Source organism: Schistosoma haematobium, chromosome 1 (genome assembly GCF_000699445.3).
Source record: "Schistosoma haematobium chromosome 1, whole genome shotgun sequence".
NCBI classification, from domain to species: domain Eukaryota; kingdom Metazoa; phylum Platyhelminthes; class Trematoda; order Strigeidida; family Schistosomatidae; genus Schistosoma; species Schistosoma haematobium.
This window is the reverse complement of record NC_067196.1, coordinates 52,500,709-52,517,457: the sequence shown is the minus strand read 5'-3', so window position 1 is coordinate 52,517,457 and position 16,749 is coordinate 52,500,709. Positions and strand designations below refer to the sequence as shown.

Below are 16,749 nucleotides of genomic sequence, written 5' to 3'. Positions count from 1 at the left end.
TATAATATTGTATGGTATAAAAACATAACTTTTTGACTTAACTCTGGAAAATTAGTTGTGTCCTTTTTCAATACGCTTTGATATGATTTGTCTACTCAATGAACAACATTTATGTACATTTGCTATCAAATAGGGTGAATGGAATGTTGGATTTAAATATTATGCAAAGTGTTGGTCATCAGCTCCTGGTGTAATGACTAGTACACTTACAATATACGATTTAAGTCCAAATGATGTTGGGCGATATCAGTGTAACATGGATAATGGAATCGGATCACCAGCTGTTCGTACGATTGATCTTACTTATCCATGTAAGTTTCTAACTGATATAAAAATGTTAATGAAATTTAATCCATTTAATCTAACTACCTGTTAATAATAATTAATGATCATTAATTTATAAAACTGAGCTCTCATATCGCTGATTTTAAGTTACTAATATCAAACACAATATACACAGTTGAGGAACTGGGAAATTATTTTCGCCACAACCATGTTTCCTATATGCTAAATATAGAAAAATCCTATTCTGAAATATTGCATAGGAGTGAACAGTCCAGAGAAAAGAATTAATACCTTTTTTTCCAAAAATCTAATAAAATATACTTGTGCCTAAATAATGTTATCTATTTTATCAATCCGTTCACATTAGCAATAATTCGTTTTTTGTTATTGTAGTTGCACCAAGAATAGTACCAGTAACAAGATGGTCAAGAGCTGCACCCAATATAGTTTCAAATAAGAATAAAACTATCAGTGTTACTCAATCAACTTTAATTTCTGATCAACTAATCTCTATTGTAAAAGGAGCTCATGCCAGATTAACATGTGTAATTGCTGCAGAACCTAATCCAGAAGTAAATTGGTTAAGAGAACCAGCTAATTTAACATTAATTGAAGGAGGTCAATTTCATTCAGTAGTTAAATCTATTCGTCCAGGATTATATCATGCAATATTATATTTGATACAACCACAAGAAGTTGATTTGGGTCGGTACTTTTGTAAAGTAAGTTTAATTTGTATAATAAAATGTATCAACATTATTGTGATTATAATAAAAAGAGATCATTTAACTAAGTCTTTTGAAACTATTGTTGCCTGGTTTCATATCCATGGACTATTAAATGATTTTATCAATAATATTAGTTTATTTCAACTAAGATATCCAATTTGTTTGTTTGTTCTTTTTTTGCTTCTTCTAAAACGTTTTCTGCTTGACTAGAAATCGAAGTTTTTTTGGGGGGGGGAATCGTTGAATTAATCCAGACTAACTATTTATATTCTCTTTGAAAATTATAAAAATACCTTTTTAGTTATTATGGTACCATATGGTAAATTACTTACAGTATGTCAAATATGTTGACGGAATTTTAGTACAGAACAGATGTTTTAAGCGCCAAAATAAAGATAATGACTAGCCTTAATTTATAATTTATTATATAAACAATATTAAATTACTTCTGTGTTCATTATGTATTAAAATTATTACACTTGGGACTAAAGAAAATAAAGGGTCCTACTTTTTTATGAACAAGTATTATTATGAGCATAGTTTATCTTATTGAAGAATAGATGTATATATATATATATGAAACTTCGGATAGTCATTAAAGTTGTTTTCTAAAATAAAATAATCTTTATTTGAACTGTCTACGCCAGATTATGTAATCACTGTAGTGTTATCTCTTTAAAGCTTATTGTTTTTTCATTAATCAAATAATGAAGTTATACAACTCATATTTGTTTTCATATTTATAGTTATATATCAAAATAAATTTCATAATCAAATTATGTCTATATTTAGTCTATATCTCTCAATGAATAGCCCACTGATTGTACAAATACAACAATTTGATTATATATCATAAACTCCATCATATTTATTGTATACTGAATAACACATTACATAGTTAGATTAACAAACAGTATAAAAGAAACATTTGAGAAAAACAGTCTTTTAGTAAAATGAAAGTGCTGAGAGTAACTACGAAATTTAATCTGCACATACACCAATCGTTTTGACACAGATACATTTCTAGAATATTTTTTAAAGATAACACAATTTAGTAACCAGTATTTCAAATTATTTACTGTTCATATCATAATAATGAAGTCAAAAGTATTGTAATTTTACATTGAATTTATTTCACACAATATATAAATGTTTGGAGTTACGTTTCTGTGTGACTCTTCTCCTTCTATTAGGGATTCCAAGGCTAGAACAAGAGTGCTGCTTAATGCATTACGGCCATTAGGTCTTTTTAGCTAATGTCAGTTCATGACCAAACCTTTATCAATTAAAAAAGTACTTCATAGAAAGATGACGTTTTACAATATTCATAACTTCTTCACCATTTATTTCAGTTCACTTGTAAAAGAAGGCAATAATCAGGAGGAATATCAATTAGTTGTGAGACGTTACAAAATATTTACATAATACATATACACAACCTTCAATCGTTCCACCATCTTAACTGCCTTCTCGTTTAGTCTGTCAATTCTGTACTTTTGATGTACTTGAACTCTTCCCTCTGTCTGACAACTGTTGTAACTTTGACGTTCCGCAACACACTACTTACAAACAGTTTTGTAAATGGCTTACACTACACAATATATAACTGTTTCTCACTATGTTTTTGAATCACTGATAAATTAAAGCGTTCAGTTGTTATTATAACTTACTATATACAAAGTCCATTCCGATACTGATTGGATTTATTGGAATATTTCTCAAAATAAATTTAAAAAATCTATTAATGATTCAATCTGATCAGAGCATATATTTCATTACGGGTCATTTCAACATTCACAGACATTAACAAGCTCATTTCATTTACACTTCTGAATTCATCCTTTCTAATTTAAATAAGTACACTTCAAATTCGTTTCTCTCTTTTGATCATCACTTCAGACTCATTACTGTATAACCTTAAGAGAACATGACAATATTCCTCTTATGTATATCAGTGTATCTCACTATGATGAAACTTCTCAAGCTGTTATTACTCTTCAAACTATATTTTAATCTCGTGTGAAATCGGTTATACCTATTAGTTTACATGTAAAATGGATTTTTACCAAATCCCCTTCTCTTATCATTTGTTGTCTACGTAAGAAAGCAACGACTCAAAGTGTTAAGCATAAATTGGAGATTTTATGTCATTTTATAATGGGCGTTTACTATTTACCACTGAAGATATATGTACTATTATAAAATATTATTTTTCAATGCTGAAAAAAATCCTTCCCATCAGAACACTTGGATGTGACATAAAAGAAAGGCTTGAGATGAGTTTTTTTCTGAAATACTTTCTTCATATCGTATGATGTTATACGCTTGAAAATATTTATTACTGATGAATGTGTTCATTGCCTACTGTTTATATTTTTGTCATCACAAAAGTTTTATGCTTTAAGATTATAGTATCATTCAATTTGTAATCTCTACCTTAGTACTTTTGGCACTGAAAAGAAAATGCATTTTAAATGTGATGCATCCCAGTAAATGTGTACAGATTCCTCTTCTTTGATTTTAAATGTACACTTTATGTGAAAGGTATTGTTACTACCTAGAGATCAAAACTATAAAGGGTTGTACTGGGTTCGAATGTGTTATCTAACACTTAAAAACTGAATTTTAAACATTATCCCATCAATACATAAGTAATAAAATTAATGTTAACTAAATGTTGCAATGATATATAATCAAAGCACCAAACAAAGTGACAAAACAATATTAGTTGCACACTATTTCAGACATATTTTACGTTATTTTAGTTATGTTATCCTTCAATGGTTAGTTAGAGGTCAGTAAAACACTTGTATACATGGTAATGTCATGCAAATTTTAATTTCAATCAATATTATATATAACCCTGTTTACTTACTCTATGAAACAACATGGAATGCAAAACGTAGCCTTTATTAATTTGTTATTCCTAATTACTACGGTTACTATTCAACTTAATGCTTCAATATATCTAGGTAATACTTGTGAGGGCTCTGTATAATTAGAACAGTTTATACAAAAGTAGACTGTAAGTTGCTTGGCTAAACAGTGTTTACTTTAATTTTTAAGAGCACTTTAGTAGCTGTAAAAGACCTATAATGAAAAATCTTCATTATAGGTCTGAATATCTATAACTACATTTTTTATTAAATTAAATATTTTTAGCAACACTTTGTTATCCTCTCATTTGAATAACTTTAAGGTTATTAATATATGACTAAGTCTTCAAAACTTTATATACTTCAGACAGGTTTTAATTCATTTAAATACAGATTAAAATTGTTCATTATTTTTTACGCTAAGCTTTTCAGTCTATGTCGTTAAGTATACATATGGCAAATTTTTGACTAAAAATCATGTATAATTTATCCACTTTCCGGAATATTGTTCTTAACTTCTATATGAGAGTTTATGGACAAGTTACATACCTATGATCTCATTCATATTTCATTTAGGATTATCATATTCAGCAGTAAATGAACACAACAAAATTCACGAAACAGATATTTATCTTGTTACTACCAATAGAGTTCATCGATCTTCACTTAAAAAACGATCTCACCCCAAATTTTCTTTAATATCATATTCAATAAAACTGGGGCATCTAAATGTTTTACAATTCGATATAAAGATTTACAATTAGTAAAAAAAATACAATATCAGAAGGGGTTTTGTGGAGATTGTATTAATTTAAACAGTTGACATCATGAGTCAATTGAAGCTAGACCACCATGGAAAACCTGGAAGCACTGGACGGCCGTTTTGTCCTATTGTGGGACTCCTCAACAATGCGTATCCACGACCCGCTCACGGGATTTGAATCCGAGACCTATCAGTCTCGTGCACGAGCGCTTGACCACTAGACAACTGAGCCGTCATCCAATTGTGTTAATGTCTACCTTCAACCAATCCACGAAATTGAGCGACACATCCACCATTGTCATCAGTGAGTTAATACCTCACAACTGACCCGGTTGAACTCCACTGGTCACTACTTCTCACTAGAACTGCAGAATATACCTCTTGAAGTCAGTCACCAGTGAGCATGTGTTGATTAGTATCAGAAGGGGTTTTGTGGAGATTGTAGTAATTTAAACAGTACAATACATCTAGAAGCGGAATATTGTGAAACTTTCACAGATACGTACATAATGATTTTCTATTGTTGATCATTTTATACTTCACACAATTTACTTTCAGTAACTATAGTGAATATTGAATAAGCAAGATGAGTGTGTAAAGTGAATTGAACATTCCACTATTGATTTTGTCCAATTCACATTAAATCTTTTTTTTGACTTCATGCATACAGTTATGACTAAAAATGCAATGAATTTTTTTATTAAAATTTTATTAAAAAACGACATATTTTTTACTGAATAATTAATTTTTAAAGTTAATTTATTAAAATTATTTCAATCTGCTGGTTTGATCCAACTTTTCAATAATGAAGATCGATTTATTTAATAATAACAGTAATCTGATTTTCCAGTTCACAGAAATAAACGAATTTATGATTGATTGATCATCGGGTGGTGATCAATGTCATATATATCAGGTTCTTGGTCGATAAGATTCAATCTGCATTAGGAAGCTCAGTCGCGGCCTAGATAGCTCAGTGGTAACATCTCTGACTGTGAAGCTGGGTGACACGGGATCGAATTCATCAGGGAGCATCAATTCCCTCAAGATAACAGGTATACCTTGCTGACGTGTGTCAAGTAGCACGAAACCTAGGCTCGGGGTTTCCTAATAACTCCCTCCAATCACCATGCTAATAAACTTTTATTTTTTTATTATTTGGCTTTAATATTACGCAATAAAAAACTAATCTATTTTATTTTAATTAAAACTGGAAAAAAACATTTATTGAAATAGGTAAAAAATTTAGTTGGCGAAGATATTGGTCGTGTGGATTTAATACGTCCGACTCAACCTGATCTCCCAAGTTCACCGCGTCTATTGAATGCAACTAGTACAAGTTTAACAGTTTCTTGGACACAAGGATTTAATGGTGGTCCAGAACAAAATTTCTTGGTAAGTAGACCAAAATTCTGCTCAAGTTTTATTAAATAACAGATTTAGTTGAGGTGTTATTCATCGATTGATAAAATGATTTTAAAATAGTTTTGTTGTTAATTGACACTAGATGCAATAATAGTATGTAGCTAGAAAATACTTGTTAGCTGGTTCACCGTCAACAACCCTAATTTTGAGACAATTTTTTCAAAACATACCTTTTACAGTGTTAACAGGTAAGCAAGCTGAATTTTTGTCTTGTCGTTTGAATAATCAGTTGCGGAATTCATGACGTTATTTTACTTGCGTCGTTTTTATTTTCCGTTCTATGTTCACTAAGCTTCAGTTGTACCATTTAGGGTTTGTTCTTACCTTTTCATGCTTTGTCAAAGAATTTTATTAGCAGTCATATGTTAACTATATATTATACAACGTCTGCAACATAAATTGCAATACATAACTCCCTTCATTATCACATAATTTAATATTTTAGGGGACATTCACCTGAGAAGAGAATATTAGTTAGGCTTAGTCATAAAATTAGGTTGAAATAACAATTGTGGATGTTTAGATTCTAATCAATTGAACCCATTCTGTCATGTTTGTTTATACAAATAAGAGATTTTATTTCCTGAATAAAGAAAATCTATCATATATTCTAAGACTAAACAAGTTCTGAAAACAGGACTATCATGTTTTTGAAAGTCTCGTATTGTAAGCATGTTAGCGAGCTGATTTTGAACTAACAAACGTATTATAAATATTTATAAAGATTAGATTTATGCAGTTATTACTCTTTGTGTAACTGTCTAGGTTACTCACTGATGATAACCCAAAGACATCATCCGATTAAATTAAAACTTACTTCTTGCTATTACTCGTTGACACGAAAATATCTCTCAAAATTACTGGTTGTTACGTTTTTCTAAATATTCTCTATACAAACTAAGTCACCTACTCATTAAAATGTGTGATAAGACCCTTTCTAAATTCACACCATTGCAATTGAAGTCTAGTGTTGTTAATATACATTCAACATACTAAAGAAAATAGTGAATACATTCTTAAATTACAACAAAAAAGCTAACAAATGCTTTATAGTTTTTTATTGATTGTCAATCCGTAATGTACATTAACTAACAAATTGAACAATAACCACAAAACAGTATTTCTTTTGTCTATCCAATATTGATTATGAACATTATGTAATGGAAAAAAGGTAATTAGTATTTAAAATAAAATAATCATTTTGGTATTTGTAAAACAAGACCACAATGAATACTACAATTTGTAATGACTAATAATGTAAACATGTAGATTAATAGAAACAATTGATCATGTGTTTCTTTCCTCTTTTTTTCTTTCTTTATTTCATCTTTCTTTTCTTCTTACTTTATTATAAATAAATAAGATATTTGTATTATCCCAATGAGTAAACAATTAGATTTTTTGACGTTTCGTGACTTAGTGTAAGTCACTTCTTCAGAGAATAAATAACCAAATTAGAATTAATCCAAGTTTAAAGTTCTTACTTTATCGTTTAAATAATTTCCAGTTACTTTTAAATTTATTTAAATACTACCTTCTATATATTTAATTTCATAGTTATATCAGATTTTAATTAAATTTCCTGAATGAATATATTTTACTTTTAAGTAAAAATTAAAATTAACCCCATTTTAATGTAATATCATTACATTAGCAACAATGTTAATTATATTGCAAAGTTTGATTATAATTCAGTTAAATTATGGTTTTATTATTGTAATTCATATAAGCTCAAAGATTAAAACTAGAAATGGGAAAAGATTGAAATGAAATAGTTTAACAAGAAAATAGCATTTTAATGAGGAAATGTTACTAGGTTGTTCTTCTTGTATGATCAAACTTTCTTAACAATGGTTATAATAAACATAAATACGATATACGTAGCGAAGAGTATGCATACTAACGTTTACTCTGAAATCTCAATAAAAAACATGCTGATTTCTAGATTTTGTTTGTAAATTTATTTTAACCTACTCAGTGACAATAAAGTGGCAGGAAATAAGACAGATTAAATAATTAAGGCAATATCGAGTCAATAAGCACAGTATACATATATGCCAATAAGAGACTGATCAATTACAGTCCCAAACATCAATGAGAAGATTCAAGTAAACAATATGAAGGGAATTCAGGTTAAACATAGTTAAAAAAGTAACATTAACATGATATGAATTTTAGTTTATTATATCAACACTTGTTTCGAATCTCGGCGAGACTCTAATTTGGGGACGACCTTTGAACGAATCTTGAATGACCTTGACAATTATTAGCCAATCAGAAGACAGTTAGTATAAAGTGAAAATATATTATAAGAAAGTAATGAATTACAGTGGATATTCAGATTTGTGTAGTAAGGACAGAAAACCTACGGCCTATGTTATTCCTTTCCTAGTATGCTTCTGTGAGTGTCCAGTCTTCTCTTGAAAGAGTCAATTGAAGGTGCGGACACACCTGCTTCAGGCAGCAGGTTCCAAGTATTGATGGCTCGGTGTGAAAACCTGTATGCCACGGGTATTTTGTTCGTTCTAGGCTTTTCTACTCGCCTGTTATGTCTTCTGAGGTGTCCCGATCTAGTGGGAAGAAAGGGAGAGAATAAGTTAGGTCCGAAATCATTTCTCAGTATTCTGTACATCAAAATTAGATCTCCCCTTAGTCTGCGATAGGACAGAGTAAAGAGGTCCAGCTTTTCAAGCCGCTCTTTGTACGATAAACCCCGGAGTTCCGGAATCGCACGTGTAGCTGCCCTCTGTACTTTTTCTAGTATGTCCGAGTCACTTTTTAAAAAGGGGCTTGCAGCCTGAGCGCAGTTCTCTAGCTTAGTTCTCACTAAGGATGTGTATACTGTGGTGAACATGGTAGTATCTAACTTAGTGAATGTCCTTTTTAAAGCCCAGAGGGTTCGAAACCACTTACCTGCGACCTCCCGGCAATGGGCCGTCGTCTTAAGATCATTGCTCACTGTCACCCCTAGATCCTTATGAGACCGGACTACGGGTAATGATACATCCTCTATGTTGTACTTATTAACCTTGGAATCCCCCAAGTGCATGTAGACACACTTTGCCGCGTTGATAGGCATCAGCCACTCTTTAGACCAGTTTATCGTTTTATTTAAGTCCGCCTGAAGAGTAAATGCGTCTTTGTCTCTAGTTATTACTCGCCAAATTTTTACATTGTCAGTGTATAATAAAATTGGAAACTGTACTATACTTGTAAGATCATTAACGTACATCATAAAAAGTAAAGGACCTAGGACGGAACCTTGGGGTACTCCACTAAGTACTGGTCTCCAGATGGAGCACTTGGAATTTATTCTTACTTTTTGTGGACGACCTACTAGGAAATCCTTAATTCATTTTAAAAGAGGTCCGGCAATACCAAGGTTTTCCAACTTCAATAGCAGTCTATTAGTTGGCACCTTGTCAAAAGCCTTACTGAAGTCTATGTAGACAACATCCACTGAGTTTCCGTTGTCTAGCGCATTAATCCAGAACTCCCTTGCTATAAGGAGGTTCGTTGTACAGGATAGACCCTTTCTAAAACCATGTTGTGCCATGTTCAGCAAGTTATTGGTTTCCATAAATGCCGTTATGGTCCGTTTGATTATTCTTTCCAGTATTTTAATTACAACACTGGTGAGGCTTACGGGTCTGTAGTTCGATGGAACTTGTCGTGGACCTGTTTTATGTATGGGAGTGACCATAGCGTCCTTCCAGTCCATAGGTAACACACCTTGGTCAAGTGACATATTGAATATCACAGTCAGTGGGGCCGCGACATATTGGGCAATATGTCTAAAGATTTTGGGGTGTAGTTCATCTGGTCCTGTTGACTTCTCCATGTCTAGGGTGCTAAGAGCCTTAAGCACATCGTTTTGGTCGAAGTCCACGGTGAGTAGCTGATTTGTTGACTCTGTATTATGGTCTGGTTCTTTCTCTAGAGGAGGTTCCTGAGTGAAAACTGCCACAAAGTAGTCAGCCATAGCCTCTGCTTTTTCCTGACCTTCCTCTATCATTTCAGATTCACTACCTTCTTCAATTAGGTTGGGAATCCAATGATGCATCATTGTTTTGTAGTTTATGTACGAGAATATTCTCTTGGGCTGCTTGAGATTCTAATTTAGGGACGAGCCAATCAGAAGCGTTTGAGCAATTTCAAGTTCACGGAGCCAAGTTCAACACGTGATGCTAACATACGATCGGTTTACAACGGATTTTAGAGAAGAGGTGTTTATTGAGAGGCCACAACCCTAACCTAACCCTAAACCCTAACTCTAGGCTACAACCCTAACCCTAGCCCCTAACCCCTAACCCTAAACACTAACCCTAACCCTATGGACGAGTTTCTATACCATATGCATTATGAATTCAGAACCTCTGAACCTTTATCAAACCTTAACAAGTTTTTAAATCATGTAAAAGAAGAAAAGCCACTGTAATTCATTACTTTCTTATAATATATTTTCACTTTATACTAACTGTCTTCTGATTGGCTAATAATTGTCAAGGTCATTCAAGATTCGTTCAAAGGTCGTCCCTAAATTAGAGTCTCGCCCGAATCTCTATACCTTTTACACTCTTGAGTATTGAATATAATTTTTTAAAGTTTTAGTGTAGAATTTTGACACTCAACTTCTATGATCTAATGTCAATTCTGTTCATTGAGGTGAACAAGATTTAGTTGATAATATTTAAATTACAATCCTTTAAATTTTCGTCTTCGAGATAAACATTTTTCTAAAGAACTAAATATTGCACTATTTATTAACATGACTAATATCCAAAAGACTTTCATTTATAGTAAAGGGAAAGTATTTACATAAAACTAACAACAATTAGGGGATCATAATGCAAATTGCTTCAATAAATAAGCTCAATACTTCCCAGCTACCTTAAAGATTGCATTTCTAATGAATACATAACGTTTCTTGATAGTACTTGGGTCTGTATTTAAGTAATAATCGCATTCGAAATTTTCAACTCTTCTCAACCCACGGCTACCTACCTTTTTGTTTACAAATTTAAAATCGTCGTTTGATTTATTGGCTACACTTTGATTTATTTTACAATTAATCTATTTACACTTCTCCAAACATTACCGCTAATTTATCTATAAAAAAACAGTTCCAGACCAACCCAGTAATAATGATTGTAGTACCATTTAGCTTTAACATAAATTCTGTGAACTCTTGATAAAAAAGAAAATAGTTCATTTTTTCATTGGTTAATTAAAATGTAAATTGTACTATTGGTTGTTAACTATTTTTTCAAAGTCATCATTCATTTAAAACATCTTTACAACTTGTCATTTGTCATCAGGATCAACTACCTTTTTCTAATGATGAAAGTATTAATTTTGAATGGAAGATACTTTGTTTACGTCAATAATATGTCTGCTTCACTATCCTTTTAAACGAATTATGTAATAAAAATATCCCATTTAACAGTAGTGAGATAGTTATTATCGATGCCATTATATTGTATTTGTACTTTTTGTAAACTGATTAGTATTGTTAGTAATAACCATTGAACTCAAACTTAGTAATTCAATCTTGTCATTATGATAATTGTAGGACATGCTTCCGACTAGAGCGCAATTTCATGTACGTATACCTGAAAAGCTATAAACTAGAGTCTATTGTTTGTGCAATTTAAGCTAGTTTTCAATGGCTCTTTAATGTGTTTCAGTGAGTGAATAAATCTCCACCAACCGTCTTTCTAAACAGTAAAATATATCACGTATTTTACCAATCGATTTGTTAGTTACTGATAGAAAAATGATTTATTATTCATGTATTCACAAAAACATATACAAGTATATAGTTATTGTTATCAATTTTTTGTTTTTTTTCTCATTCAGTTACATTGGCATCCAAATGAAGACCCAGATCGCCATGATAAAGTCAATATTAAAGAAGATCTAGACAATGAAGTATTAACCTACACTATCACTGGTAAATTTGGCGTAAAATTTTTATAATTTTATTTTCCTGAAATTATTAGCTAAAAATGGTGACAGACAAAACTATTTTTTTTCTTTCTGTGCTTACTGTTTGGTTAAAAAGAACTCCAAAGAAATCTGCTATGTAAATATTAAGCTTATTGAATATCATTCGAAATAAAGACACTCCAACAATTTAACGTAACTGTGAATCCACTTTGTAGTTGGACATATGTGATGCATAGAGCCGAATGTCAGTTACCAAAATAAAAATAGAAGCGGTAATCAGTAAATACAGCATACATTTTAGCATCTTAATCAAACAACATATAGTACTTACCGCAAAACAATGAAGATAAAAGATTAAATTTAGGATTAGCTTTTCTGAATGGATTTCATTTAGTTCTAATAGATTAATTTTGTTAAAGAAGTTAGACATCAACACCGTTGGATGCCGGCTCAGTGGTCTAATGGTTAAGTGCTCGCACGCGAAACCAGAAGGTCCTGGGTTCGAATCCCGCGGGGTGCGGGATCGTGGATGCGCACTTCTGAGGAAACCCATATCAGGACGAAACGGCCGTCCAGTGCTTCCAGGTTTTCCATGGTGGTCTAGCTTCAATTGACTCATGATTTCAACCAGTGAAAGAAGTAACTGAAAAAAACAACCAACAACTAAATCCTAGCAAATAAATTGTGCAATAAAAAGGTTTCAGAAAGATTATCATGAATAACTCAACTATGCATTTAATAGTGAATAGAAGAAAAATTAAATTGGTTTAAACATGAAAATTTTCAGGATAAGTTAAATTTTTATTCAACTTCACTTATCATAGTCGTATACAAAATCTAATCAATAAAACTAAAACTATGATTTGAGTCTCAGCACCTGATCATTATGACAGAATAGGTTCTGTAAATCTTACAAAGTGTAATAACAGTCTTTGAGCGACCATTCATTCTCCAAAATATTCTTCTTATGCATAAAGTTATTTAGAGTATTTATGGATTTAGCAATGAAGTGGACTCCACATACAATGAAATGTTAGTTGGTGATTTACTATATATATAATAGTTTCGTATAACCTATCTTACGATAGATATGGTGTGACTAAACTAAATTGTTGGATGATGGGTACGCGTAATGAACATGAAATGCTAAATCTAAGTTTCGTGTTGTTCAGCACTTGTTGACAAGGTGTACATGTAGTCTTGAGATAACTAATGCTTCCTGATGGATTTAATCGACGCCAAAACCAACTTATTATCTTTGTCACATGGTATGTTATAGAAATTTTGATTTTTGAACTTATACTCAATAAATATCACAACATTAAGTTATCAGTAAACTTTACCGAATGTTATTCTTTATATATTTTAAAATTTGACTGATAGCGTTTATTTCTTATCTTCTGTTGCAAGCTGTATAGTAGTAAGCATAATAATTGAGTGTTTGTTTAAACATTATAAAAGTACGTTTTCCAGCAAGATATAATTAATTTCTTGCGATGTGAGAGTTTTCGTTTTTTATTATTAAGGATCACAAATAAAACTACCTTTAATGAATATGCTTTAGTATTATAATATCGAAATGTATGACTAAAAGAAAGAATCCAGTGCTTAGTGATGTTAAAAAGATCAGTCAGTGTTCATCCATCGGGACATTTAGTCGCATTTATATTCAGTTTAATTTACAGTTCACAAAACATTGAGATTTATCAGTTAGTTTTATATTAGGAAATAACATAGATTGTCTCTTTGAGAAGTAAAACAAAAGATCATCATATTACGTTTACTCACTTATTGTCTGAATCAGTTAGTTAGTTACAACGTAGTACCAGGCATATATATGCATATTGTTCGAATGATTAAATCAAATTAATAAAATGTTTGTTGCGAAAGTGTTATATTTTTATTTTAAAAAATCAATATAACTTACCAAATGTTGGGTGATATTTTTAATATAGTAATAATGCCAGTTGTCATTCATATATAGAGAAAGAGATTTTTTAGACTATATGTTTTATAATTACTTATAATTGAATTGTTTTTTGTCACTTGTCAATGTTTCTATAAAATATTATATGATTTCTAGACAAGTACTTTCTATAAAAGATAACTAACACTTAGTTAGAAACTAAAGTAATTTTAGTGTAAAATACTATTGTTATTTATTTTGCTAATCAATATGTTCTATTTATTTTGTTATTATACATTTAATAGGTCTTCAAAAAGCTACAACATATCGTGTGTCAGTTAGTGCTTATAATACATTAACTACTACAACATCGTTTACACCCTATCTTTTGGCTTCTACAACTGGTATGTTATTCTGTATATTGTCTTTATGAAAAGAGTAGTTAACTAACAAGATAACTTTATTTTATAATATATCATGGTTGCTACCAATGTTTATGGCTTTTAATGACATAAGAGAATATAGTATTCAGTTGATGTACAGATACTACTTTTGATCATATAATTGTTTTGTGCGTTACAATTAAAACAGATTATATCAATTCAATTATATTTAAGAAGTCTTGGCTTAGTTTTCCTTTTTTTATTACACTATTCTAAAACATTGATTACAATACATTGAAATATAAGTTATTTAATGTAGAAATACTGAAATTATGAATTTAGAAGACAAAACTCTACAGACTAACAGGATTTCACTTAATTCATGTGCTGAATCAATTCTCTCTTTTCTTGGTTATAAAATGTTAGAGAATTCATTCACAAATTAAAATTTCAGATGTATTAACATATAGATGTATGCATTGTTAGATAAATATTCTTACATTCTACGCAGCATTTTAAAAAGATATATAGTTTCACTTAAGTATATGATCACATTTCAGTAAAATCAAGTTCATCGATTGGTTAAAGTTAGACACTACCACCGTTCAATGCGGTCTAGAGGTCCTTGGTTCGAATCCCGCGGAGCGGGATCCTGGATGCGCACTGTTAAGGAGTCCCATACTAGAACGAAACGGCCGTCCAGTGCTTCCAGGTTTTTCACGATGGTCTAGCTTCAATTAACTAATGAATTCAATTATTAGATTAAGAAAGTGTTCACAAACCATTCAATAATTTCATTCTAAATAAGCGTAAAATAAATATATATCTATGAAGCTCTATTTATTTTTATAGTTGACTAATAAAGAAATAAATTGTAGATTCAAGATTTATAACAGAAAATACAATTACAAATGTCACAGTAATTTAATAACGTTATCTCTCATCAAAAAATAAGGTTCACTCACTGTAAATCGTGCATAGTTTCAAAATCGCTAGCCATTTCCAATCTTTACTTCAATATATTGTCGTTTGTAATTATTTTTTTTTAAATCCAATCAATACTGCATTCAGATCGGTATATGCTTTTATCATACGCTAAAAATATCCAAGTCAACTATTGAAATGATTAAAGTATTAATTACTTAATCTCAGTATTAGATGATCAACATATTCTTTTCTAATTAAGAACAACTGACTATCTATAACAACCTAAGAAGTATTCATTTTAGATGTTGCTGCTTCTGATTTATTTTTCATATTTCATTTGAGTTTTAAGCTTTAAAAGAAACCTCTACAGGAAAAGTTTAATTTTTAAAAATCAAGTCTTAGTGATAAATAGTTAATGAGTAGTGTACAATTTAACAATCTGGTATACTATACCACTCTCATCATGTCAAATGTAATAGAAACATTTCTTCCTTTTGTACTAGTTGAAACAACAAATTATGCAGCTGACCTTAATTTATCAAAAGCATCAATACATACTCAGATGGAAACGGAAATTTATAGTGAGACAAGCTGACAGTTTTTATAGAACAGATTAGTAAAAACCATTATCAAGGCTGAAATGATAATGATTTGTCAAATGCTAAGTGAAGTAAATGAATGATGGTTACTGTGTGTAGATTCTGTTTTCAATTGAAATTAAACACTCCAATAAGCTTATAAAGGATTGTACGCAGCATTGCTAAGATTGGACTTGATAGTTACATATAAATTGAGCATTGAATAGAAAGTTAACGATAAATATATTTTTATGATATCCCACTGAGTAGAAAACTGTATTTCTGACATTTCGTGTCCTAATGTAAGTCACCTTTTCAGAGTGAATAAATAACAGAAATAAATTAACACAAGTTTAAATAGTTCAAAGCAAACATTGCAGAATATTTTTAGGACAACCATAATCACAAAGTGTCTTAACATGTCAAAATCAATTTATTTTAGTCAAAGTGATTCTGTATTAATTGGTGCGTCAGAAGGTGGGTATGAAAAATGTATACATTTGTAATATGCAGTAGTGGGGTTGAAACTGAGTGTGTAGATTGTGTGGAAAATAAATAAGGTCAAATGTGGTTCTTTGGATAAACAGTCCAGGTTGGGTTAATAGTCAGGCCTTCTTTCCTTTCTACTACTTAAGACATCACAAAAAATATATTTATTACTTATAAAGGTTCTTCACTGAAAGTTAGCATATATAACAAAAAGTAGAAATGCAGTTAATTATAATCTAATCTGTATACAACAAATAGATGATTTGTAGAAGCTTATTGAATGAAAAAGCTGAACACTGAAAACCACCAGTATACAGAAAACCCCTACTACAGTATAACCAATTCAAGATCAAGTTTCAACATATGTTGATTTAAGAAATGTTGACTTGAAACGTTTATCACCTATCTTTTTTTCGTACATTTGCCTATCGATTGTATTG

General features: G+C 30.8%; 1 protein-coding gene across 2 annotated transcripts in view; it reads left to right on the top strand.

Annotated features, from left to right (window-relative positions):
• Positions 1-16,749, top strand: part of MS3_00001568 (uncharacterized protein) — a gene marked incomplete at its 3' end in the record, with an annotated part of 95,128 nt that overhangs the window by 67,265 nt on the left and 11,114 nt on the right. For both annotated transcript variants that reach the window (XM_051209031.1, XM_035733991.2), the window contains 5 exons: positions 134-311; positions 679-1,007; positions 5,889-6,047; positions 11,937-12,030; positions 14,238-14,336. In XM_051209031.1, the coding sequence (XP_051074452.1) occupies positions 134-311; positions 679-1,007; positions 5,889-6,047; positions 11,937-12,030; positions 14,238-14,336 (859 nt within the window). The remainder of the gene's footprint in view (positions 1-133; positions 312-678; positions 1,008-5,888; positions 6,048-11,936; positions 12,031-14,237; positions 14,337-16,749) is intronic.